This window comes from Tetrao urogallus, assembly GCF_951394365.1.
Source record: "Tetrao urogallus genome assembly, chromosome: 3".
Classification (NCBI taxonomy): Eukaryota; Metazoa; Chordata; class Aves; order Galliformes; family Phasianidae; genus Tetrao; species Tetrao urogallus.
Window position 1 is genome coordinate 85355440 of NC_136815.1, and position 23061 is coordinate 85378500.

General features: G+C 43.5%; 1 protein-coding gene across 1 annotated transcript in view; it reads right to left on the minus strand.

Moving 5' to 3' along the window:
• The window catches only part of JARID2 (jumonji and AT-rich interaction domain containing 2), a gene marked incomplete at both ends in the record, with an annotated part of 201405 nt that overhangs the window by 84544 nt on the left and 93800 nt on the right, over positions 1 to 23061 (minus strand). Inside the window, one exon of the mRNA XM_079533628.1 lies at positions 5120 to 5261. Coding sequence (XP_079389754.1) covers positions 5120 to 5261 — 142 coding nt within the window. The remainder of the gene's footprint in view (positions 1 to 5119; positions 5262 to 23061) is intronic.

The window sequence follows — 23061 nt, forward strand, 5'->3', positions numbered from 1 at the left end:
GGCCTACCCTCACTGGCTTTTTGTTGTGTTAAAGGTGTAATGCAGCACTGCCAGTCCAGAAGCCATGCAATCACCAGCTCCTCCTATTCCTTGGCTGCATATTCTATCCCTTTGGCTTGGCAAGCTTTGCCATTCGTCTACACCACAGTGAGCCAACTTCAGGAGCTAAAATTAATAAAAGGAAAAGCAAAATTGGGCAGGCAGCAAAAAGCCAGCACGATGCAAGGGTTAGAGGCATATCCCACATCTTAGCCTTGCTGTAACACAGAACCACGCTTGCTTGAGACCGTTAGCAAAAAGCAGCTGTATTAATTAAAGACCTCAGAGGGTTCCTAATAAACAATTTCTGCCCAATCCAGCTGTGGTGGCTTAAAAGGCTACTGCTGCCCAGTGGCTGTGTCTTCCTCTCACTGGCAACAACTTTCCCTATGGCAGAACAGAACAAGGAGAGCTGTCTCTCAGGAGCTGCGCATCTGCTCTGCTGCTCCTGCAAGAGGGTGCCAGGGGCCACTGGAAACAGGGGACACAGCAAGAACATGCAGAGTCCAGCAGCTGCTCACAAAGCACAGCTGTAATGCAGAAAAATACTGGACGACAGCTGAGAGAAATGCTGTGCACATTCTGTGCAAACAACTTCAATCCTTCCTTCCCCTGCTTGGAAACTCTAACTTCGCTTCCCAGGCACTAACCTTCAACAGTGTGTGCAGGATGCTGTCAATAATTAGGCCAGTGTGAAAATATTACAGGCAAGGACAGAGCTGAAACCACATCCTAACTGGGCCAGGGACCCCCCAGGCTTTCAGAGAGTCACACCAGTGTCAACCACAGGAGTCAATTTCACCTGACACAGCAGGTGAGGGTAAGGTCACTATCACAGAGTGAATCTGAAATAACATGGAGCAGCCATGGAGTGAAGAACAGGCTTCCTACTGGGAAAACTGACACAACAGTGGAAGTGTGGGGACTGGTGAATGTTTTCAGATTTTCTTCCCAGAGTTTTGTTTTGAAGTTTCTTCAACGTGATTTTTCATCCCTCTAACTAAACAAACCCTTTTCTCTACTGGAGGAAATATGCTAACACTGAGCATAAAAACATAATGTAAAACATAGTGCCTACTCAAATCAGACAAACCACTCTCACTTCTCAGAGCCTGGTATTAACAGAACTTTGCAGTAAAAGAGCATTCAGCAATTCCCCGCGTGCACTGCTGGGAAAGGGCTCATGAGAGTGGATAGTAACAGGAAGAAGTAACAGCCTCCTGCCACCAATGATGAACCTACTGTCACATCCAGGCTGCTCTGCACAAATATCTTCCTGGGTAAGGTGAGCAACTGTTACTAAAAACCGTGCAACTACTCCTGCACAACGTTACAAATACTTCCCTGGATGTATTCTTCAGAGCAGGCTCATAAAAATGCAAGATCATCCTGCACAGTGACTCAAACCCCTTTGGCCTGTTACCTATTGCCCTTCTCAACTGAGAGTCAGAGCACCAAGTTGGAGAGTGATACCAAAAAGAACACGCAGTTACACTGAAGTTACACTTCTCCTCCAGGGGCAACTACCTTTGTTATGACTTTTTAAAATAATCTTTACTCTTTGAAGACCATCCAGCTTTTGTTCATCTCTCCCAAAATAAACTAGCACCTGCTCTCTCTCACACAGCAACTACCACAGGTTCCGCATAGCATTTTTAATGCAATACTTAAATGCTTTTGCCAAAGGTTACAATAATGCACACACTGAAAGCGGTATTTTCTACTTAAAATTCACCCCCTTCCATCCAGACCTGGACAAAAGTAACACACAGCTCAGACCAAAGCAATTCTTTTCCATTCTCACAGTGGAAACTCAAAGAAACCTAAGTACTTTGGAGTCCTGTTGCTGCCAGTCCCCCCAAGCTCTATTTATTCTGTAAGCAGGGCTTATGTGACAGATTTGGAGACTTTACAGAGTCAAAGTCATATGTGTACTTCTGTTCCTCCTTAGAACCACCAAGCAATCACAGCTGAAACCTTAGCTTCAGAAAATGGGTCGTAGTGCATGTTCTGTTGAAATCTAAAACCCTACAGTTTGAAAAAAATGGAAATGGGACTTTCCCCATTGACTGCAAAGTCAGCTGTACGGAAAGCTGCCTCCAGTTCCCAGACAAAGGTGTTAATTACTGGCAAAGTCCCCATAAAGTCTTGTTTGAGGCATTTACAGCCTCAGTGTGGTATTCAAAAGCCTGGTCCATCAGACAGATTCTCTATGCAAGTTTCTGAATAAAATCTGAAGCATTGTATCACCATACTTTCACCAGAATCCCTTCCTCCCATCGTGATGCTCTCTTCATGATGTATTGGGCTGTTCAACCGATTCTGAGCTGAAACTGACCAAACCACAGATGTGACAAACCCAGAGCTGTGCTTGGCTGGGGGCTCTAATGTTACCTTATGTGATTATGTGGGAAAGTCAGGAGGTATCCCTTCACCAGACAGGCAGGTAAGGATTTACCTCCTGTCACCACCTGCCTATTAACAACTAATCTTCCCACCAGTAACCCACTGGAAGGACATCAAAAAATCCTGCCAGATTAGTCACTGAACTGCCCAACCTGGAAGCCTGAAGATTGCCAGGCAGGATGGATGGGAATAGGTCTACACAGTACCAGCTTGTCATTATACTGAAGAGCTGCAAGCTCAAATCCCAGCCTAAAACTTCTAAACACACCCTTACAAGAGCAGTTAGAAGACAAACAACCATGCAACTCCAATTCTGGGGAGGGGGGAAAAACTGCATGAAGTACACATGACAGCCAGAGCTTCAAGGTGTGTTTCAGCACTAAAGCACTGTTAGTTGTACTCATAGATGAACAGAAAATTAACAGTTTGATTTTGAGGAAGCACAAAAGAAAGACGAGGACACAGTCTCTCAAAGCTTGATCAGTCATAGACATTCTCTTTGTCAGACAAGTTTAGAACAGCAGCCATTTCAAATCCTGTCCCCCCTCCTCATTCTCTTGGTTATCTTTCATCTGCCCAGTATTTCTGACACAACTCTTTGTGGGATCCTAAGATGACCATGACCAAGGAAACATTACATGCACAGCAAAAGAAAAAGTGAGAAGGAGGATGATGCCAGAACACTTAGCATGCTTATGAGAAGGAGCCCAGAAAATGTATGCCTGCAAAAAGGAAGCTCAGGAGGAAGAGAGACAAAAGTTAGATGTAAATGGAAACAAAACAGGAACACTTCCCTTCACAGTAATTGCAATAGCAAAACTAATGCTATTTCAATGAACTGTGAGGTATGAAGAACTGAAATGCTATCTCGTCTTCCTCAGAAAACAAAGATATTTTCCATCTTGGCTTCTGGTTTTTTTGTTTTGTTTTGTTTCTAGCTTGGAAAGTACCTGACGATTTTTCACTAAAGGTGTGAAGGACTGAGTAAATGAAACAGTGAATGAAATAATTGTGGGCCTAAACCATTGAACTGCTGCTCAAGTATCTGAATCCCACAGCCAAAACTAGCAGATAGTCCTTCAGAAAAATTTCTGCCACAATGCTCAAATGCAGTTTCTCGGGATGTGGACTGTGCATGGTCTTAGAAGAAGGGAGGGAGCAAGGGACAGCCCCGTCCTGCTCTTCCTCACCCACATCCCATCCCCAGAAGGGAGCAGGAGGTGCCTCTTGGTTGCACTGGCAGCTGCTCCTGCAGCCATGCTGTGAGCAAGAGATGTAAACTCACACAGGTTAAAAACAAAGAACCCTGGAAAAAAAGCCTAAATCCATCTTCCTGCCGGTATTAGTTCTAACCCTAAGCAGCTCCTTCAACCTGTTGAATGCATGACCCTGCAAGTGGTTGTCAGCATGGCTGAGAAATGAGGGCACTGAACTGAAGGGACAGAGCAAGCACAGAGGACGGCAAAACTTCCTGAAGATAACATGCTAGCATCAGTGGAAACAGCATCAAATTATGGTCACTGTCTCCCAGGGCTATTCTACCTACATTTCTAAGAAGAAATCATTCTCAAGCTTCTGTTTTAACTCATAAAGCTAAAAAAAACCACACAAATATTCTTCCCCTGACCTGCAGTAGGATGCAGTAAGTCTTACAGAATTTCTGCTGGTAGCAAAATAGCAGAGATTTTATTTGGATTCACCAGAAGAGCTAGTAGGCATATTCAGAGCTAGATTTGGGGTTTGTAGTTGTGGAGAACAGAGAAGTTGCAGGGAAAGGAGTGGGAGGCATGGGGACATGGGGGCATTCAGGAGAGCATTCATCTTCCCAGAGAAATCATAAGGTCACACAGAACACTTCTTTTGTTTGAAAGAGAACTTATGTTACAGTTCGTTTTGGCCTGGGACTGAGGTGACAAGAGTGCAAAGGAAAAGAGTTTGAGAAAGCATTTTCCAATTTTATCTTTTAAACAGCATTTTTCAGGCAGCCTGTTTTGGTTCTCACTTCATAGAGAGGACAACTCCCAGCCTCTGCTTGCATTTTCAGCATATTTTCTGTAAGAGATTGGCTTGATTCCTACAATTTTAACCTACATTTTGCACGTTCAGGGTAAGAACTTGTAAGAGTTCAACAAGGGCTTCATAACCGACTTCTAGGAAAGAAGAAGCAGTTTACCACAGCATTATGTCAAAGCAGTCCTTTGCAATCAGATAGCCACAACACTGCATAACTCTAGTTTCTCTTTTCAGAAGCTTTTTTTTTTTTTTTTAAACTTGACATGGTTTAATTCACAGAAAATTAAAAATAATAAGAGTAACACTACTTCAATGATGTTTTCCTTGAATTTACATGCATATAGTTATGGATATGTCCCTGAAATGCAACACAGGTGGACGGGGGAGGCAGAGAGAGAGAGTACCAAGCCATATAATTCAGCAATCATCTATTGCTTTTCCAAGTTAAACAAAAAACAAGACAAAACAAAACAAACCCAAACAGCAAGTACTATCTATAATGATGGATGAAGCACAAACTCCTACTGTTACTAGAAGGAGTCCACACTGGAAACTCTTTTAATAGTGGGGCAGTATTTGCAATCATTCCTTACTGATAACATAATCACAACCTTGTAGCACAAAAGGGACAAAGCATCTTTAATCGTGATGTACTACTGACCTTTTCCTCGAGGGCCCTTCTTCAAAATCTGAAGAACTAATATCGTTGCTCGTCGAGGACACCTGCGACGCATCGTCCTTTTCATTCTCCAGCTGCTCTGATCCCGGTCCTAATCCTTTAGATTGGCCATTAGTGAGAAGTCCTGCAAACATGACAAAGTAGTACACAATATTCAAAACCTGCATTTCCAGCGCCAAATGGATTTTATTACAATTCACACGTTACACTACAGGTAGAGAGTCAACTCCCAAAGCAATTGTCTTGCAAAGAGATATGCTGATAACATTGATTTTGCACAGAGGTACTTCAATAAGAAACTGGCTGATTGCATGCTTCTGATTTGGTTAACTGCGAGCCACCAGTTCCAAACAACTCTACTACAGGTGTCTGCAATCACATTTATAATCTTGTCACATCCCTTATGCTAAAAGGGGCACAGTTTAGAGTTAATCTCATCCCTGTGTAACAGAATGCCTGTTTACTGGCACAGTACAGTATCTTTTTCATTTATCTGTAGATCAGTATAAAATTAAGTTGCCATTTGGTTAATCTGTCATCTTCTTGAAATTCACTCTGCTGCTTCCAACTATTAGAATTTATGATCCTTTAAAGAATCCTTAATCCCAAAGGAGTTAACAGTAAACATCCATTTCTCAACATAGAATCTTTCAACAATGAATCACTCAAACATGGAAACTCCAGATCAGAAGCTGAGGTGTACAACACAGGGGACATATGCCACTGTTACCTTCTATGTTGTGCCTTTTCTCTGCTAGAAGAATAGCAAGCAAAGTCATGTAGATGGAAGAATGATGGGCCCCTTTGTGAGCATTATGTTCAACAACTATTACAAGCAGACAGACAGCGGACACCACTCAGACTGAAGGAAGAACTAAAAGAGTAACATATAGAAAAGTCGTATATTTCAGATAGAAGGAACCCAAAAGGCCCACTGAGTCCAGCCCCAGGCTCAACACAGGACCACCCAGTATCAAACCCTATGTTTGAGCACGCTGGCAGCTTGGGGCCACAACCACTACCCTGAGCAGCCTGTCCCAGTGCCCAATTACCCTGCCCATGAAGAACCTCCCCCTGTGCCCCAGCCAAACCTCGCTGACACAGCCTTCACTCAGGTCCTCTGTAACAGAGAGCAGAGCTCAGTGCTGACCCCCTCCTCCCCTCGTGAGGAGCTGCAGCCACCATGAGGCCTCCCTCAGCTCCTCTGCTCTGGGCTGAACCACAAAAGGCACCTCAGCTGCTCCTCATACACCTTGCCCTCCAGACCCTTTCCCATCTTCACGGCCCTTCTTTAAATGCTCTCTAATGCTTTTACATCCTTCTTAAACTGTGCAAACCTGCACCCAGTGCACTGTGCAGAACACAGTGCAGAGCAGTATATTAAATACATGTATACTTCTCAGTAGACTTTGGAACAGGAGAGAGGAATATTACTAACAATGTTATCAGCTCAGTATTTATTCAGTGTTTTAAGTGCTTGGTACCAGAGCAGCTGCAACTCCATTCTGGAAATGCTTTTTCAATTCTCCATCAAAATCCTTGTGCAAACGATACAACAGAGCTTTGTTTCCCAGTTTTAGTTGCTCAAGAAATGCTGGTAGGACCGCCCTCTCTGGGTCATTTCAGCCCACTTTCTATAATCGCACCTTAGAAAGAAAACAGGCTGACTGGTTCCAAGATAAGCTGGGCAGCAGGGCTGGTAAGAAAACAAAACCAAAAATGCTTACTAATAACAGCAGTTCAAACAACATCAAAAGCATTGCATCAGCACTATGCCACTTCAGACCTTCTGTTTTCAGGAAAACATCTCTTAGCACTCTCAAAGCATTAATCACATAACCTAGTATCCAGGCAAGCTCAGCTTAAGGGAACTCGTTGGCAGAAGTAGCCCAACAGCAAAGGCCATGCTGGGGCATGCTGGAAGCATCACACACAGCCCAGCCTGATGCTCTCCCCCCCGCCTCGAGCCGTTTGCTTGGTGCTGCTTGGATACTGTGACTCAGTGTGATGTATGACCTGCAACCAGGATCCCAAGTGCTCAGCCCTTCTGATTCCAGTCTAGTCTAATGCTCAATATGAAGACCACAAAACAGAAGTTGAGATGGAGCGAGGCACTGATTTCAGCATTAAAATGGCTCTTCTAATCAGCCTCAGACTGACACAGCAAAGCTCAATGACTACATTTTAATTCCTCTTTTGTGAAACTGCTTTTGGCATTTCCTTCCCTTCAAAGAGATCCCAAATTGTGACCTAGCAGGTTTCAGAGTTTGATCCTATACAGTGCCACCCAGTGATACGACACAGGTGACAGCATTCCTTCGCTGTATTCCAGAGAAACCAATGAAGACCTTTTAAAAAACATTAAATAGATTTTACGTTCAGCTGACTGCATCCTCATTGGAAGCAGCGACACCTAAATCTATTCCTAAACAAGAATAAACTTCTGCTTTGCCTTTTTCCATGAAACTACTGCTAATATAATTTACTTTTTTAAAACTCAAGAGAAGTTTAAATCAAGCATATCATTTGAGGTCTGATACTCAGTAATTTAACTCTTATGACAGAATTTGAATAGGTTTTCCAAAAGCAATATTTGTTCTGGAGACCTGCCATATGTAAAACCCAGCAAACTTAAGTATATGAGTCAAGAAAATCACCTTTTGGGCTGTCAACTTGCACGCACTTGGAAGGCAATTCTTTTTCATTCTTTCTCCCTGCCAAACTATCAGTGCACTTGGAAGACAAGCATGATTTGTGTCCCAGAAGGAGAAATATCGGTTTGCCTACTATTATTCATCATAACCAGCACCATCCCAAAATGCCATAATATTGCAGATAACCAAAGTTAGCTATCGTCAAGCGAAACCAATTAAAACAAGTGTCCTAGAAGGGAGGCATAAAACTACAAATGAGAGATACAGATAAATAATGGGAATGGGTGTCACATTCTATAGCTTTTCAGGGTCAGCATAATTGCAAAATTCACTCAGCAGTGATGAAAGGCACAGACATCCACAGTCCTTGGGAGCTGTCTCCTTCCGAGCACTGGAGAGAAAGCACACGCTGAATTAAGCTGTTATAAAGTTTACTGTCACTCAATCATTTTTAGATCAACTATATTCTGTTTGCCCCCAGATACCTTTCCCTTCAAACAGCATTCCTGATATCTCTATGTGCAATGAACCCTCTTGTCTGTCATGCATCGATCTGGAGCTATCAAGGGCCTGGAGCCCAGGTGTGTCTCAGGATGAGGTGAGGGCCCCACGGATGTGCCAGGTGACACTCACACACCCCGTGGCTCTTAGTGTGCTGGCACTGGCACAGTGGGCTGAGCACACAGCAGGAACAGAGCGCAGCTCGTGTCTGTCCACATGGCTGTGGCTCCCTGTATTTAACCAAGCACTAGGAAGCAGCAGGCATTCACATTTCTTAAAAGCAGAGTACTGCATACTGTACGGAGTAAAGAGGGAAAAGCAACCAAGCAAGAAAATGCTCTTTTGCATAGCCTGAAGAGCTGAACCACTTTTTAATCCAGATACTTCAGAGCACTCAGCAAGCCAAGGAACCAGCAAGCCATCAGAGAGACAAATAAAAACTTCCTCAGCTGCTTTTCTGCACTTTCCAATCTCTAAAGCAGGGTGCAGATGAGCCCTGCTCCTCGGTGCACCCTGTGACTGCCTCAGCCCCTTCCCACTGAGTTCTGCTCTTGCCACTTCTTCCCCCAGCCACTGGGCCTGTGGCCAAACACCAGGCTTGGATAACAGGCACAATAAAGCAGAGCTGAGAAAGATAGATTTTATTCTGTAGCACAGAGAGGAGAGTGTTTGTTTTCAAAATGAAGTGACTCGTTCATATTTTTCCAAAACTACATATTTAATTTAAATTTGGAAGTATAGCAACACGGATTGTAAGTCAGTGTAGAATTTCACCCATGAAAATGACTTATATGAAATAATAATTCATACATATAGTTATATAGTACACATTAGCTGCCAAAGTTTAAAAAGAATTGAAACTCTTTATGGCTCAAAGTAACAGAACAAACATTGCTTTCACTGAGCCACTAATAACGAGCTATTTAATTAAGTCAAATGCAGAAATTCACATATCAAATGGTCCCTTAAATTGACTATTCTGGCTTTAACAGAACAGGATTAGATATTTTAAATGAAAGGCCAACTACTAATTTCTAGTAATTAAAGAGGCTGGCTTAAAAGTGAACCACATCAACATCTTTTAAAAATGCTTCTTAGGCACATAAATCTCCACCTTCACAGTTTGGCTGAATTCTTTGGTAAACTTCTGCATAACCCGTGATAGTAAACTGCACGCTATTTAAAAACACACGCCAAAGAAATCAGCTTCTAACTGCACTGGGAAAACAACAGATGCAAATATTACACCCACTCTGCCACAGTCGGGGGAAGCAGAAGAGCTCTTCCTGCACGCTGGTGTTAAGAGACTGCACTGCTGCCGCCTTCCTTCTATCTGCCTTTCACATTCTGAGGGGCTTTGATCCCATCTGTGGCTACAGGCACGTTTGTTGGTTTGGTTTCCCTCCTCGGCTGTCCCACCATCACTCCATTTGAGCAGAGGTCTTTACTGAGCCTTCTCCAGTGATGGCCCCTTCACCGAAAAATGGCATTTGTAAAAACAGTTAAATCAGCTTAAATGAGCTTACATCCGGGGGCTCGCATGGACTTCAGCAGATTGCTTTTCACAACAGTCTAGCAAGCAGACTTACAATTCCTGTGTGGCAGAACTTCACTTGTACTGATTCAGATTTGCTAACTGTGCCATTTTTGTTGATGCACACACAATTCTAGCAGCAATTTACTACTCTCTTCTTGAGCTGGACCTAACACATTTCTGGATGCCTGAGAAACACACAGAGCTGGCCTGAAGAGCACTAGGCTCTCTGAATATATACATGATGCACAGCAGAGCTGTAGAAAGCACAGAGAGAAGGAAGACAAAAGCAGAAAGCAGCAACACAAGGCAAGACGTAGAAAGTACAAGCAAGGGAGGGTTTGAGGTTGGTTAGGCAGATTTAAGTGTAGGTGAAAGTACAATTATCAGTACATTCATCATTATTAAAGCTACTTTATAGTCAGGAAACCAAAGAGGAGGAGCATCTGAACAAATCTCAGTATCATGCGGTTAGCTGGACAACGTGGTTGGCTGGAAGGGCTTTGACAATGTTTCCAAAACACGGTTTCTGCATCACTTACTCTAATATGAGGCGCCCAAATCAGAACGTTTCCATGACCTCAGGCAACAAGAAAGCAGCACCTACTTTGGTTCCCCATGCTCAAACAGCTCGAGAAACAAAAAAGTCTCACGGGCACAGGCAGCCCACAGAATCACCTCGAGAGAAAATCTGCAGTCAACAATGCACAAATGAAAGCCAGAGACATCAAAACTGACCTAAATAAGGGAGATTTCGACACGATCTTATTCACAGCTTTCTGTCCGGGATGAGGCCTCATGCCAGCCAGCCCTCCCAGATGGCTGGAGGCAGGGAAGCCGAGCAGCAGAACTCAGCTCCATGTGAAACCCACAGCTCACCCCACGCGTGCCTAGCCATGCACTTGCTTCCTGCATTCTTCCCTGAATGCTGCAGGCTGGTTGGTACAAAGGCCCCAGTTTCCAGGGCAATTGGCAAAACAAATAAACACAATTTACAAGGAGCTTAAAAAAGTGGATTCACTGGAAGCAGCAGCGCTCTGGACACACCAGGATGACAGCATTACGTATGAGGGCATGCAACAGTACGTAATAGTAACAAATCTCAGCTATGTCAGCACACAGCTGAAGTTTTCTTTGCTGATGGAGTAAAACGCCTGTCCCAGCTTCAGCCATACAGCCTTGGCATTACACAGGAAAGCTTTCTGGGAGTATAAATACATATAAATGGCAATTTGGTTCCCTTCTTTTTGCAGCATCCCTTTTAGGACAGCTGACCACACTCTACAGCAATGCTACTGCTTAGGTAGAAAGGGATTAATCACCTGCACCATGGTTGACAAGCAGGTGCCATCTGAGCACAGACTCACAAACTCACTGCCCGACAGTCACTTGTGAGGATTCCTCACCACCAGTCCTTGCCCATTTTCCCAAAGTAACAGACAAACAGCTGCAATACAACACAATTTCACATCCCGTTGTCCGTAACTCTAAATATCCACTTCCAAAAAGCCCTTACAAGCCATGAAACACCACCAAAACCTTGGTAGGCATGTTAAATAAAACCATTAATCATCTGATGCCAAGTTAAACCATCCTGGTATCTCTAAAACATCTGCAACAGCCCGCATTAATCAGCACATCATACAGAGTTACTGTATTTAGCTGTTGTATAGCTATGCACAAAAGATAATTTAGTTTTATAGTGCAAATGCCATCTGTCACGTTGTCACAGCATGACAAGGTATCACATTACATATTAAACAGACAACACGCCTGGAAAATAAGGCCTATTTTCATGCCACGGTTGTCTTAGAGACTAAAGAACTGGGTTTTCACGGTGCTAACGTAATTTAAGAAAAATTATCTAGGGTAAGAGATACCTATCTTCCCGTTTTTTAAGAGGAGTATGTATCATTAAAAATGCTATTTTTTATCTCACTCGGGAATGCAGAACTACAGCGGCTTTCTGCCTCTAAATAAATTAACCGTAGCACAAAACAGTCATTGTTTATAGCACACGATGCTCTGCATTGCTGCTGTAATGGTAATTAACATTACGAGGGCTTTTCAGATGACAAGCCACTGGGCATTAGGTTGATTGTGGAACGTAACAGAGCATATGCATCAAGTAGTTCTGTTATGCCAAAAACTGTTAGCAAACAGCTCGTATAAAACGGCTGGGACGGTGCTTTTAGATGTAGATATACATCATTACTATGGAAGCCAAGCATGAATGACATTGCACCACAAGATGGTTTTGTCAGCCTGTCAAAAGACAAGATCACCAAAGAGAACTGATTAAATAACACAGGTTGAAGGAAGCTCCTTACTGCCATTACATCTCCATCCAAAATCGCTATTAAGCAAGCCAAGTGACTTTGGTCCCTAAATAGAAGCATACATCAAGGACCTCTTAGCACCATTAATTACACTGTTCTCTTGCTTCAACACAACATTTGTAAGTTTTGGTTTGGTTTCTTCATTTTGTTGGATCTCCTCCCCTCCCTTTCATTTATTTTGCAATACACTGGTAGAAACAAGAAAATAGCAGCCAAAAACAAACCTAATTTACTTCTGCCTAAAAACTACCCCAGGCCATAGCACAAACTTCAAGCCTCAGTTTTATTTATTAAATATGCATCTGGAAGAAATAAATAATAACAACAAAACGGAACCAATATTTGCAACATATCATACGCAGAGAAAACCCTTCAACTATTTTAAGTTTATAGAAAAAAAAATTAAATTGAAGGGACACACCTCCATGATTAAAGACATTTCTTAGCTTGTAAGGATGCAATGAAAAACTCAGCCCACCTGCTTCCCCCAAGCAAGACATATGGCCACTGTAGGCACCTTTATTTGTTTACACTGCAAGACAGAGTTGGAGGAGGTAAGCCTGGGCACCCTGGTTGCATGGGCTGGACAGGTTTGGAAGCAGGAATCCAAAGCTGAGCAGGAGGGCAGGACTCATCACAGGCAGACGAGATAGAAGCAGTAACATTGACTGCTGAATGCTGGTGGAACAGATTTCTCCTAAATCCCCATCTTACAGATCAAAGGAGCTACATCAGAGTTAAAGCCAAAAAATAGCTACTTTGCATTTCTGCCTGCTTTTTCCAAATTAAAAAAAATAATAATAATAAAAAATTGCAAAAACAAAGGAACTTGAAGTGGCTGTGCTGCGTCCCAAAGTCTAGAACAACCTAGGGCTGTAATGAATGAAGTCAAAAGAATGGAGAAAACAGAGCTGATGGCAAACAGCCCACCAGCTGCTCCCTATCTGTTTTATCAGTAACACATCACTATTGAGCCTCTCCCAATTGCTAGCAGAGTGGTATGATGAGGGAAGAGTGGCAGCTTTTCTAATAAGTAGGTACCAGGCCGTGCAAAGGTCACAAGTTTTGACAAACAGAAACACTGCTAATTTTATAGCACCTTAAGCACCCACTGCTAGCACCCTCATCCTGTGTGTTGCCCAAAATGCTGCTCTGCAAGGTCCTAGCCACAGACCTCTGCTGTTCAGAGGGACAGTGGTGAAAAAGGCATGGAAAAACCATCTCCAGGAGGAGGGCCAGGTTGGGAGGCAGAGACCAGCACTCCTGTCAGCCTCGCTGGTGGCACTGGAGCAGGTTTCATCTTGCTGTGCAGAGCAGCTCGCCTAACCACGAGGCAGGGCTGGTGAGAGCAGCCTCCAAGGTACAGAGCCCAGGGGTGTCCAGCTGGTGTACACTGTGCACCGTGAGGGGCAGTGCTGAAGTTCTGCAGCAAAAAAAAAAAAGTGTGTGCCTCATGTTGGTTTTGGCATCAGCCAGAATGGCTTTATTTCTCCCCGACGAGACCAAATGCCTTTCGATTTGCAGCTATGCCAAGGACATCTGTCCTGCAGGACATCTCCTACCAGTGCTTGGTGGTAGCATATGCAATCTGGAAAATGAATTAAATGTACATTTTATTTGAAATTACAAGCACAAACAGCTCCAGAAGTGCAATTTATCTCTTCTCAGGGAAGGGCAGCAAGCAATATAAAAACACGCATCATCACCATGATAAAGTCTGAATCAGGTCTCAGGTATTAACAAAATTATCAGTGACACAGGAATACGTTATTCTTTGTTCTTTATGCCAAAACCATCATGTCTTGTTTGTCCTCTCTTTTTCTGGGGAATTTTATGGCTGAATGGAGTACCAGGGGGGAAATATCCCAAGAGAGGAGACAGAAAAAGAAACCCTCAACGTGCCTGTGAAAGAAAGCATTCTGCTTTTTAATGGTTTGTTTCTTCCACTGTTATTTGATTTAACTCTATTTGACACAGGGAGAAATATTAGAGGCTCTGTTACAACATATTTGTCCTGCTCTTCACAAGAGACCCCTTATAAGACAGAGGGTGCGTATTCCTCTGTTAAATAAGAATTAAGTCAAGCCATCTAGTTAGTGTTTTAAGCCTTTATCACCCAAGTCGAGCACTGGGTGAGGGCAATCTCTTCCTCTTCTGAATTTGAGAAATCCATCTTAACCTTAGTACACCCTCATTGGTCCCATTGTTCAGACCCCTGTTTCCCATCCTCAGCACTGCGGGGATATGCTTTTATACTGGGCGATGCAGCTCACCTTGTTTCAGAGTCAAGCTTCTGCTAGGAAAGGATGGACAAAGAACAACAAATACTGACTTCAAAAGCACCCACACCTTGGCACCGAGGAATGAGGCAGATTAGTAAAAACAGAAAAATAATTAAAAAAAAAAAAAAAGCCTTTCTGGTATTCTAAGTAACATGAGAGGGAAAGCTGTGCTAACAGCATGTCTCTAGACAACAGCTATTCTACACTAGAAAGAAAAAATTAGCAAATACATCTCCACAGAGTATAAATGAAGGAGGGAGAAAGAAGGTAAAGGCAAACATGCTGAAGCAGGGAAGAGTCTGTTAATTGGAAGAAAATATAATGTATGAATGCGCAAATAAAACAAGAAGGCAAATAAACAAGCACACGTTTCACTGCTAGCAGTGACTACTTGGAGCTTTAAAAAGAAGAGCTGTGCAGCTAAAACCCAAGGCTTAGCACTCAGCCTGCCTATATGCGTTACCATTTCTAGGAAACCCTTACAGACTGCCTCATTTGAAAACAGCCTATCTGCATGAAACTGGATACAACAGCAACACGGCACCCTGATTAACATTTGGTACACACTTTTCCTCTAATGAAGCGTGGTTCCTGCAGATCTGCAGAGGCGGATGACTAGAGCAGGCAGGGCTCACCGTGTCAGCAGGCAGATATGACACGATGCCACGTCCTGAGTAGGGGCACGGCTGCCCCCGCGCTCCTCACTGCGAGGAGGCCACTGCTAGCACATGGCGCACAGACCAGGAGCATCAGGAAGCCCTTTTGAGGAGGTTACCCTCCGCGTTATTGTCTCTGATTCTGCCCGCGTGTGACAAAAGCCGTGAAAGGCAACCGCTGAACGGCACCTTTCTAATTGCACAGCCCCACTTAACACCCGAACGCATGGCAATGAGGCTTTGCCTTTCGTGACTTGTGCCAGGAGCACGGGCAGCCCTCCAGACTGGCAGAAGCAGCGTCTTTCCTAATGTGACATGAGCTACAAAAACTTCCTCTGCTGAAAAACACGCAGCCCCATGCTGCTCCCACACAACGAGCAGAAGTGGGTGTTGAGAAGTCCTCCCTCAGGCCTGGGAAAAAAATAACTGAGCTCAATGCTACGCATTCCTCAAGAACTCATGTCACATATGACAGGTACGTGAATTAAACCATTTAAATTACATCCACTCCACGTTTTCAGTTAACTTTTCAGTGAACATGCCCTCCCTAACTCTAGGATCATCCATCAGCTGGCTCCAGCAGTCAAGCTATCAACCCTTTTGCTGACAAGGACTTTTTTGCTTTGGCATGCCACTTCCTTCTACTAAAGACTTGAACAATGATCTATGCATTTAGAGCAATTAAATATCTATCAACTTTCGGGTAGGTTTCAGCCATAATGTTCAGGGAAAAGCAATTCTTGTCAGGGCACAGCCAGCAGCTGCTCTTCCTGGGGGCCAAACCTTCCCCTCTACACCCAGTGCCATGCTGAACCCCCTTCTTTAACCAATTGCAGCTTGAAGCAATGCGAGAACTCAAACTTCTGCAAGATCTCCTCTGCATTTGCCCCTTGAGCTTCTGGGACTCCCTCCTCTCCATCACTGGTTCTACTTCTAGACAGTTAAATCAATAACTCAGAAAATAAAATAAACATATATTTGGAATGATTTTAGCATATGAAACAGCAATGTGGTCATAAATAGACTTTAAGAATTTAATTTAAGGGTGGGAGCAGCACAGGCCATGCTCGAGATGCAGTGCTGCACTGCCAGTTAGGCTCAGCCCCTGCAGCCCCTTTGCAGAGTTATTGCCTGAGTAGAGGAGGCTAGTGTCAGTGATGGTAAAACACTTCAATTAATTGCTGCAAACCCAAATCACAAGATGAAAGCCCAACGTGATGGAACAAATTGTTCAGCCAAATGCATTTCATCTCTGTTTCAGTCCTAAGGCTTTGCCCAAGGTAAGGATTTTGGCACCTCCTACGCGACACGCTGGCAGCAGCCCTTGCGATGCACAGCAGCTGTCAGGAATGGCCATGAAGGAAGCACGCTGAGAAACTGCTCCATGGCTGGGAGGAGGGCGGACAGGAGGAAGCAGGGATCTCAGGACGGCTGCATGCCGCAGGAAGGGGCAAAGCAATATGCCAGGCAGTTTCCATCTCTATCTCCTGAGACCAGCAGCTTAACCTCCCTTTCACCTTTGTTCTGCGATGCCTACAGACAAGCCATGGGGGATGAGATGAAAGCTGGCACAAGGGCTGACGTCCGAGATCCCCACACTGCAGTGGGCTTCTGAGCTGGTTAGAGAGACTTCAGGCACAGCACCTCCCAGAGGTCCTCAAAGAGATTCTAAACCATTCTGCTGCTCCTAACAAGCTTATTTGTTCAAGTTCTAGGGGCACTGGAAGTCAGAGTAAGACAAGTAAAACACCACTCGCTGTCTCCTGACTTAATAGAAACCTTGGAACAGCCATCAGCAGACACTCATACAGTCAAGAATATAAAGTGATGCATGTTTAAGAACTTTAACTTTCTGAGTAAACAAAGGAGATAAAATATTATATCTTGTAATTTTTAAAGAATATTGTTTTTTCCCCAAAACACTGGGAAACTGTGAAGTGGGCAAGCATTCACTGCACATAATCTCCCTTCCATTCATCCACATAACCAAAACCCATTAGTCTGTTTCTTGTTTCAAGCACAGCAACAGACATGCGGGGGTAGGGAGATGGGAGGTGCTTACTATTGAATGGCACAGGAATGTGGGATGAAAACATTGAGGAGCTTTCAAAATAATGCCCGAGAGGTTCTATGTATGCCAAAGTTCACCATTGTGTTAATACAATAATAATAATTAAGAAAAATTAGGACCAAAAGTACACTATTGGAATTCAAAGAAAACCAACACAACTCATGATGATGTGAAAATACTAAAAGAAAGAAAAAAAAGAGGGAGGAAAAAAAGAAGGGGAAAAAATTGTAGACTGCAATCCCTCCATAAATTCATCCTATAAAATGCTGAGAGCTATATTAAACTGAAACAGCCCAGGCAACAAAATTCAGCCTGGAGTCAGAGTATCTCCTGTCCTGCATTTCAAGGCATGCAAGCTACAAGGATCTTGAAAGGCATTCATGTTTAGTACATGCTTAGCACTTTGAGTGTTCAAATTGCCTGAAACCAAAAGCTTACACGTTGAACAAATGGGAGATGAACTGTATGTCCAGCCCAGAGCGGGGCCTGCTGCAGCACCAAGTCTGTCCTGAAGTGGGAGAAGATGGCGTGTTTTACAGCCCTGTCCTTCCCTTGTGCAGTGAGCAGGGCAGAAAGGATGGCATCCAGCAGGCAGCGGGTGTGTGCCTGCATCTAATGGGAAGAAGAAAATGTATGGCTGGATCCTAAATGGTGAGAGGGATATGAGAAAGAAAGGCAGTGTCTTTTTTTTTTTTCTCCCTTTTCTGGTATGTAAAATCAGGAACGGTTTTCACAGAAGTTCAACAGATAGAAGGAGACCACTTGCAAAGGAACAAAGCCAATGCCTCACTTTTTTTTTTTTTTCCTAAACTTAAAACCTGCCTTAGAGATATTCTGGAAAACACTTTTAAGCTGGGGGGGAAAAACAAAAGTCATGAAGGCCTCATTGTTTTCTGCAAACTTTGTATGTCAACACATACGCATGCATAAAAACCTTACCTCCCTTCTGAGACATTATATCCACACAATGTCCCTTGGAGAGGGTAAAAAGAAAATGTAGGTCAAGATGTTAAGATAGGGATTGCTTCTGAAAGATGAAAGCGTAAGAGGACTAAGCTTTCATTCCTTATGTTTCTTTGAGATTTCAAACAGTGTTATTTGATAATGGCTCCTTTCAGAAAATTGGAATTTAATATAGCTAATTATAAGTTAGAGAATTAATGTACAGTCAGTACTGCAAGTGACCTGCTATACTATTCTAATGCTTTTTACCAGCATGTCCCCAGTGCTTATTATAGATCTTTTCTCCAAATACTGAGGCCAATCTGCTCTCACATTAGGCTGGATGGGCCAGGATTTGGGAGTGGGGGAGGAGGATGGAAAGAAAGAAATCGATGATTTGCAAGGCTGTAACACTGAGCCTGCCGAGAGCAGGCTGGAGTTGTGCTCACAATACAGTGAAATGCAGGAAGAGATCTCACTCTGAAAGGAAAAAGCACAGAAAACAGAGCAAAGAATGAAAAACAAATAGCAAAAGAGGAAAAGCATGCAGAGAAAGGAGAGAATATGCTTTAAAAGCATGAAAAGATAGGAGAAAGGACACAGAGAGAGGACAAGCAGCGGAGATAAGTAGAGAGGGGAGTACTTCTAATTGTCTACTATTAACATGGAAGTGTCTGAAAATTATTTGTCCTTGGAGTAATTGCGAGTTAAAAATCCTGACCTATATTTCCCAGAGAGCAAGCAGTATAAATCGGAATATCCCTCCAAACAGACGCTGGCAGCAGAGGCAGCTTTGATATGGACTGGAAGCAGTTTTCCTGCGATTCAGAAGCAAGCCATGCATCACTGTTTCAGAGACCTAAGTTTGAAATGCTCTATTTCTAGAGATGGCACAAAACGTGTTCAGCAGCTTCTGCTGCACATCACCGGTGAGGATATAAAGTAAACCTGTAGTTTGTAGAGTCTTAAGGGCATAGTGCTTGAGTGAGCTTTGAGGGGAAAAAATTTGCATCACAGGAAGTTCTTCAATCAACAAGGTTCCAGTAGCATTCAGTTTGTTTTTCACTAGAGCTTCTGTCTAAAAACTAAGCCAGTATATTCATTTAAGTCCTCCACTGGATGTGTGAGCTCCTGCAATGAAGCCTCCTTACTGTTTAAAGTCTCAGTCAGAAGGGCCATAACCAGTTGCTTCCTCAAAAAGGTACCTGCATTCTGTTATGTTATAAGGTTGTCTGGGAGAAAAGGGGGGCATTTTGTATTATTGGCATAGATTTCTTACATGCATCAGAGTAATTCTTCTGAAGTCATACTCTTATTCGGGATGCCCATACCTGGGTTAGAGGACACTTCTCCGTGTGTCTGGTAGCTGTCACCTTCCAAAATACTCTTCTGCTGTCCAGAACAATCTTGTGCCCTGGCAGAAAACATCTCTCCTCTTCAATTGATTCAGAATTACCAAATTCCTCAAAAGCTTTATCTGAACTGGGCACTCACAGCCTGATCCCTGGTGCTGGGAGCTCTGGCCTCTCCTGAGCTTCTTTCTTCTAGCTGCACAACAGCACCCATTTTTACAGAAAACAAACAAGCAAAAGCATAGCGAAGGCCTTCCTATCACGCTTCAGTGAGAAGAGGATATGAAAGCAGTACTTTTCCTCTTCTTTCAACCTACGCAAAGGGAACCAGTGCAGTGGACAACACACTCTCCTTCAGTTTGCTCTCTGGCTCCTGCTGCCTGAGCATCTGGTAAACGTAGCATCAGCAGGGAAAACAACAGCCACTAGACAAGAGCTGAGAGCTATTTTCCTAAAACAATTAGTAACATTTGAGTCCTTAGTCTACAGTGGCGGAATGTCAGTGGAAGTAGAAGAGCACAAACTGAAGAGCAGTCTGTCCTTCTCAGCAGTCTGTTCCTTTCCTGCAAATTTAGCAGGAAGTCTTCACGAGACTATCACCACTGAGCCCAAGACGACGTGAGAAACTTTAAATAGGAATTCAGTTAGCAGTTTTAATTTCGATCCAACCAGATGGTAATCCAGCTCCATCTCAACACCCGCTATGCCAGGAAAAATTAAGGACAACAAAACCACCTTCCCCATAGTCCCCAAAATTCAAGTTCACAGCAAGCACCTTGAACTCGTTTCCCCAGCATTTAACTAGCTGAAAAAAGTCTGCTTTCCAGGCCATTAATGGCAGGGACCTCGATTTGAAACTGAAATAAGGGAGTTTTCTACACTAAGCAGTGCCTTAACTAACGGCCCATTTATTCTACTTAATGAGAAGGGTACTTGTATATAACCCTGTGCTGTGGTCTGGTTGCTAATCAACCTTCAAGATTTTGCATGCCAGTTTTATTGCACTGCCTTCCATGCTACCATAAAGGGAATTTTGTACCAAACAGTCTTCTTCCAGCCTGAGAGAGATCAACATCAGCTCATGGCTCAGAAACCCTTTTTCAGCCAGGAACTTTTACTCTTCAGTTCTGCTCTCTTGCTTGTCAGGTTCTAAATATTCAAGGACACTGCTATACTATGCAAAGATCATCTACGAAAGAGTGCATTTAAATCTACAATTGCAAATGGGCTCTGTTTATCTACTTACTTAAGACAGCATTGTCCTTTTCGATTAGAGGAGGTCATTTCCGGGTAAATGTAAACTGGCATTTGAAGTTCATCTCAGCGGGACAATGAGATGAGGCGAAGCATCAGGGACAGGTTTCCATTCAAATAAAACTTGACAAGCAGTCCCTAACCGCAGGGACCACAGGCCCAGCTGCACAAAGGGCCATCTTCAATTGATTTGGGGGATGAGGAGAAGAGTAGCGACAGCTACCTTTCTAGAAAATCTGGAGTTCAAGCTGCATTCAGTTAAGTTCTGTTCTTTATTCATAGCTTCCACCTGATGGTAATCTTTGCTGACCTTCTGAGATGTAGGGGGAGAACAACTAGATAGGAAGCACAACGTTTTAATTATGCTGGCAAAACTAAAATCTTTGTTTATCAATAGATCAGTACATGAAAGAGAAGCATCGGGACACTTCTTAGAAGAAAAACAGCACGTTCCTGGATGGACACTCCATAAGAATGGGCAGGAGGGATGGGAAATTAAGCCTTCCATGCACAGTTCACAACAGGAATATGCTTCTCACCCCCAGTCCACCCCCATATGCACCAGTTTTGAGACTCTACACAACACTACTGTTTCCTTCTGCCATATGGAGCCACAGAGCAAGAGCTCGTATAAGGCTCTGAAACAAGATCCCAGCATCACAGCAAGGGAGCAGGAATCAGGGAAACACAGACAGGGATGAAATTCCTCTTCACCTCTCTCCATCCTGCACACCTGCAGCTGAAATACTTCAGAACAACCAGGATGCTTTTTCCCAGTGTCCTAAAGGAGACAGCATGCTTCTAGCATTGCTCTCACTCTCTTCATAATGTTGTGGTATGATTCCTTCTCTAAAAAGAAAAAAAAAAAAATCCTATGTTCTAAAGGAAGTCAGAAATTGCACTCTTCCCATGCCATCACTTTTAAACTTCTATCTCTCCACATACACAGCAGGCACAACATAAAACGACTGTGATGCTGATCAGCCACAGCAAACAGAGCATCTTTAAAAACAGCCAACCGTGAGTTGCCTTTGCCTTTCACAGGATGAGAAAAATGGGATTAAATGCTGGCACGGTCTTCAGGCGCTACTCTGAATGGTTGGCAGAGGCCAAGTCTTTTGCAGGAAAAGTGGCTTATCTCCTGGCTTCCCAAATTGCAGCAGAGGTCAGATGAAGAGGCTTCAAAAGCCTGCCAGCTCTGTCCTCTGTGGGATCCTTGGCAGATTGCTCCAGCTGGCTCCTTCCAGCTTTTCCCTTTTTCCATTTTAGCATATAGCTTGAATAAAGAAAACAAGATGAAGGCTTTCAAAGATAACGCAGTCTTTCACAAACAGATGCAGAACAAAGCACAGGAAATTCTGAGCAAAGTAAAAAATGAATCTTGTCTGTTCAAGGCTTATCTGGAAGGACTTAGCCTTTTAGTAGACAGATCTAAAACATCCCGACTGCGACTGCTGCGCTCGCTTAATGGTCTTGTGAGGGAAGCAAACAGGATGGTGAGGGTGAAGAGCCTCTTGGAGCAAACTCCTCCTTTGAACGTACCAATGTTTGTAAGCTCAGTCTGTGAGGTCTGGCCTGGCTTGTCACTGTCATCCCCTGCCACCTAAGTACAGGGCTGGTACGCTGCAGCTATGGATGGACACCCCCTTCACAGTATTAAAGTCATTTAAAAATGAGCAATAATGGACATGAAAGGCGGATTATTGAAAATGTTTATTCATCTAATTCTGGATACAACAGCACATTAACTGCCTGTAACAAATCTGCGCTAGTCAGACACAAAAAGAGATAAGTGAGAAATGTATGCGCATTTATTACGATGCAGAGCGATCTGCTACGACTGAACAGTATACGCGCTAAGCTCTATTTATTTTCTAGAAAACATTTACCCTCAAACACTGGGAAGTATCTGCTGCGTGATCAACCTCTCACCACCACCACCAGCTATAGAAAGGCAGCAGTTATTTCAGAACACTTTCCTGGAGACCTTACAATCAAGAAGATTCCATCAAAACCAAACCGAAATGCGGAGGCTTGGGCTCAGGATGCAGTCCGATCTCAGAGGTTGTTCTGAGCAGTAAGAGGAAGGTGACTAATTCCTGGTTCTGTTGCTTAAGAAGGAGACAGATTTTCGAGCTTCTCACAGCAGAAATGACACGTTTTGAGCGTGGGCTGATGGCACCCAAAAAGAATTCAGCATCGATCTGCTGAATTGTTCTGTTTGCTCCAAGTCCATTTCCTCTTGTTACAAGTCAGAGCCCACAAACACACATCGCGGATGGTGTCTGAGGCCACAATTAGGTGCTCTGCCAGCTGTGTCTGGCAACTTGTAGGAAAGG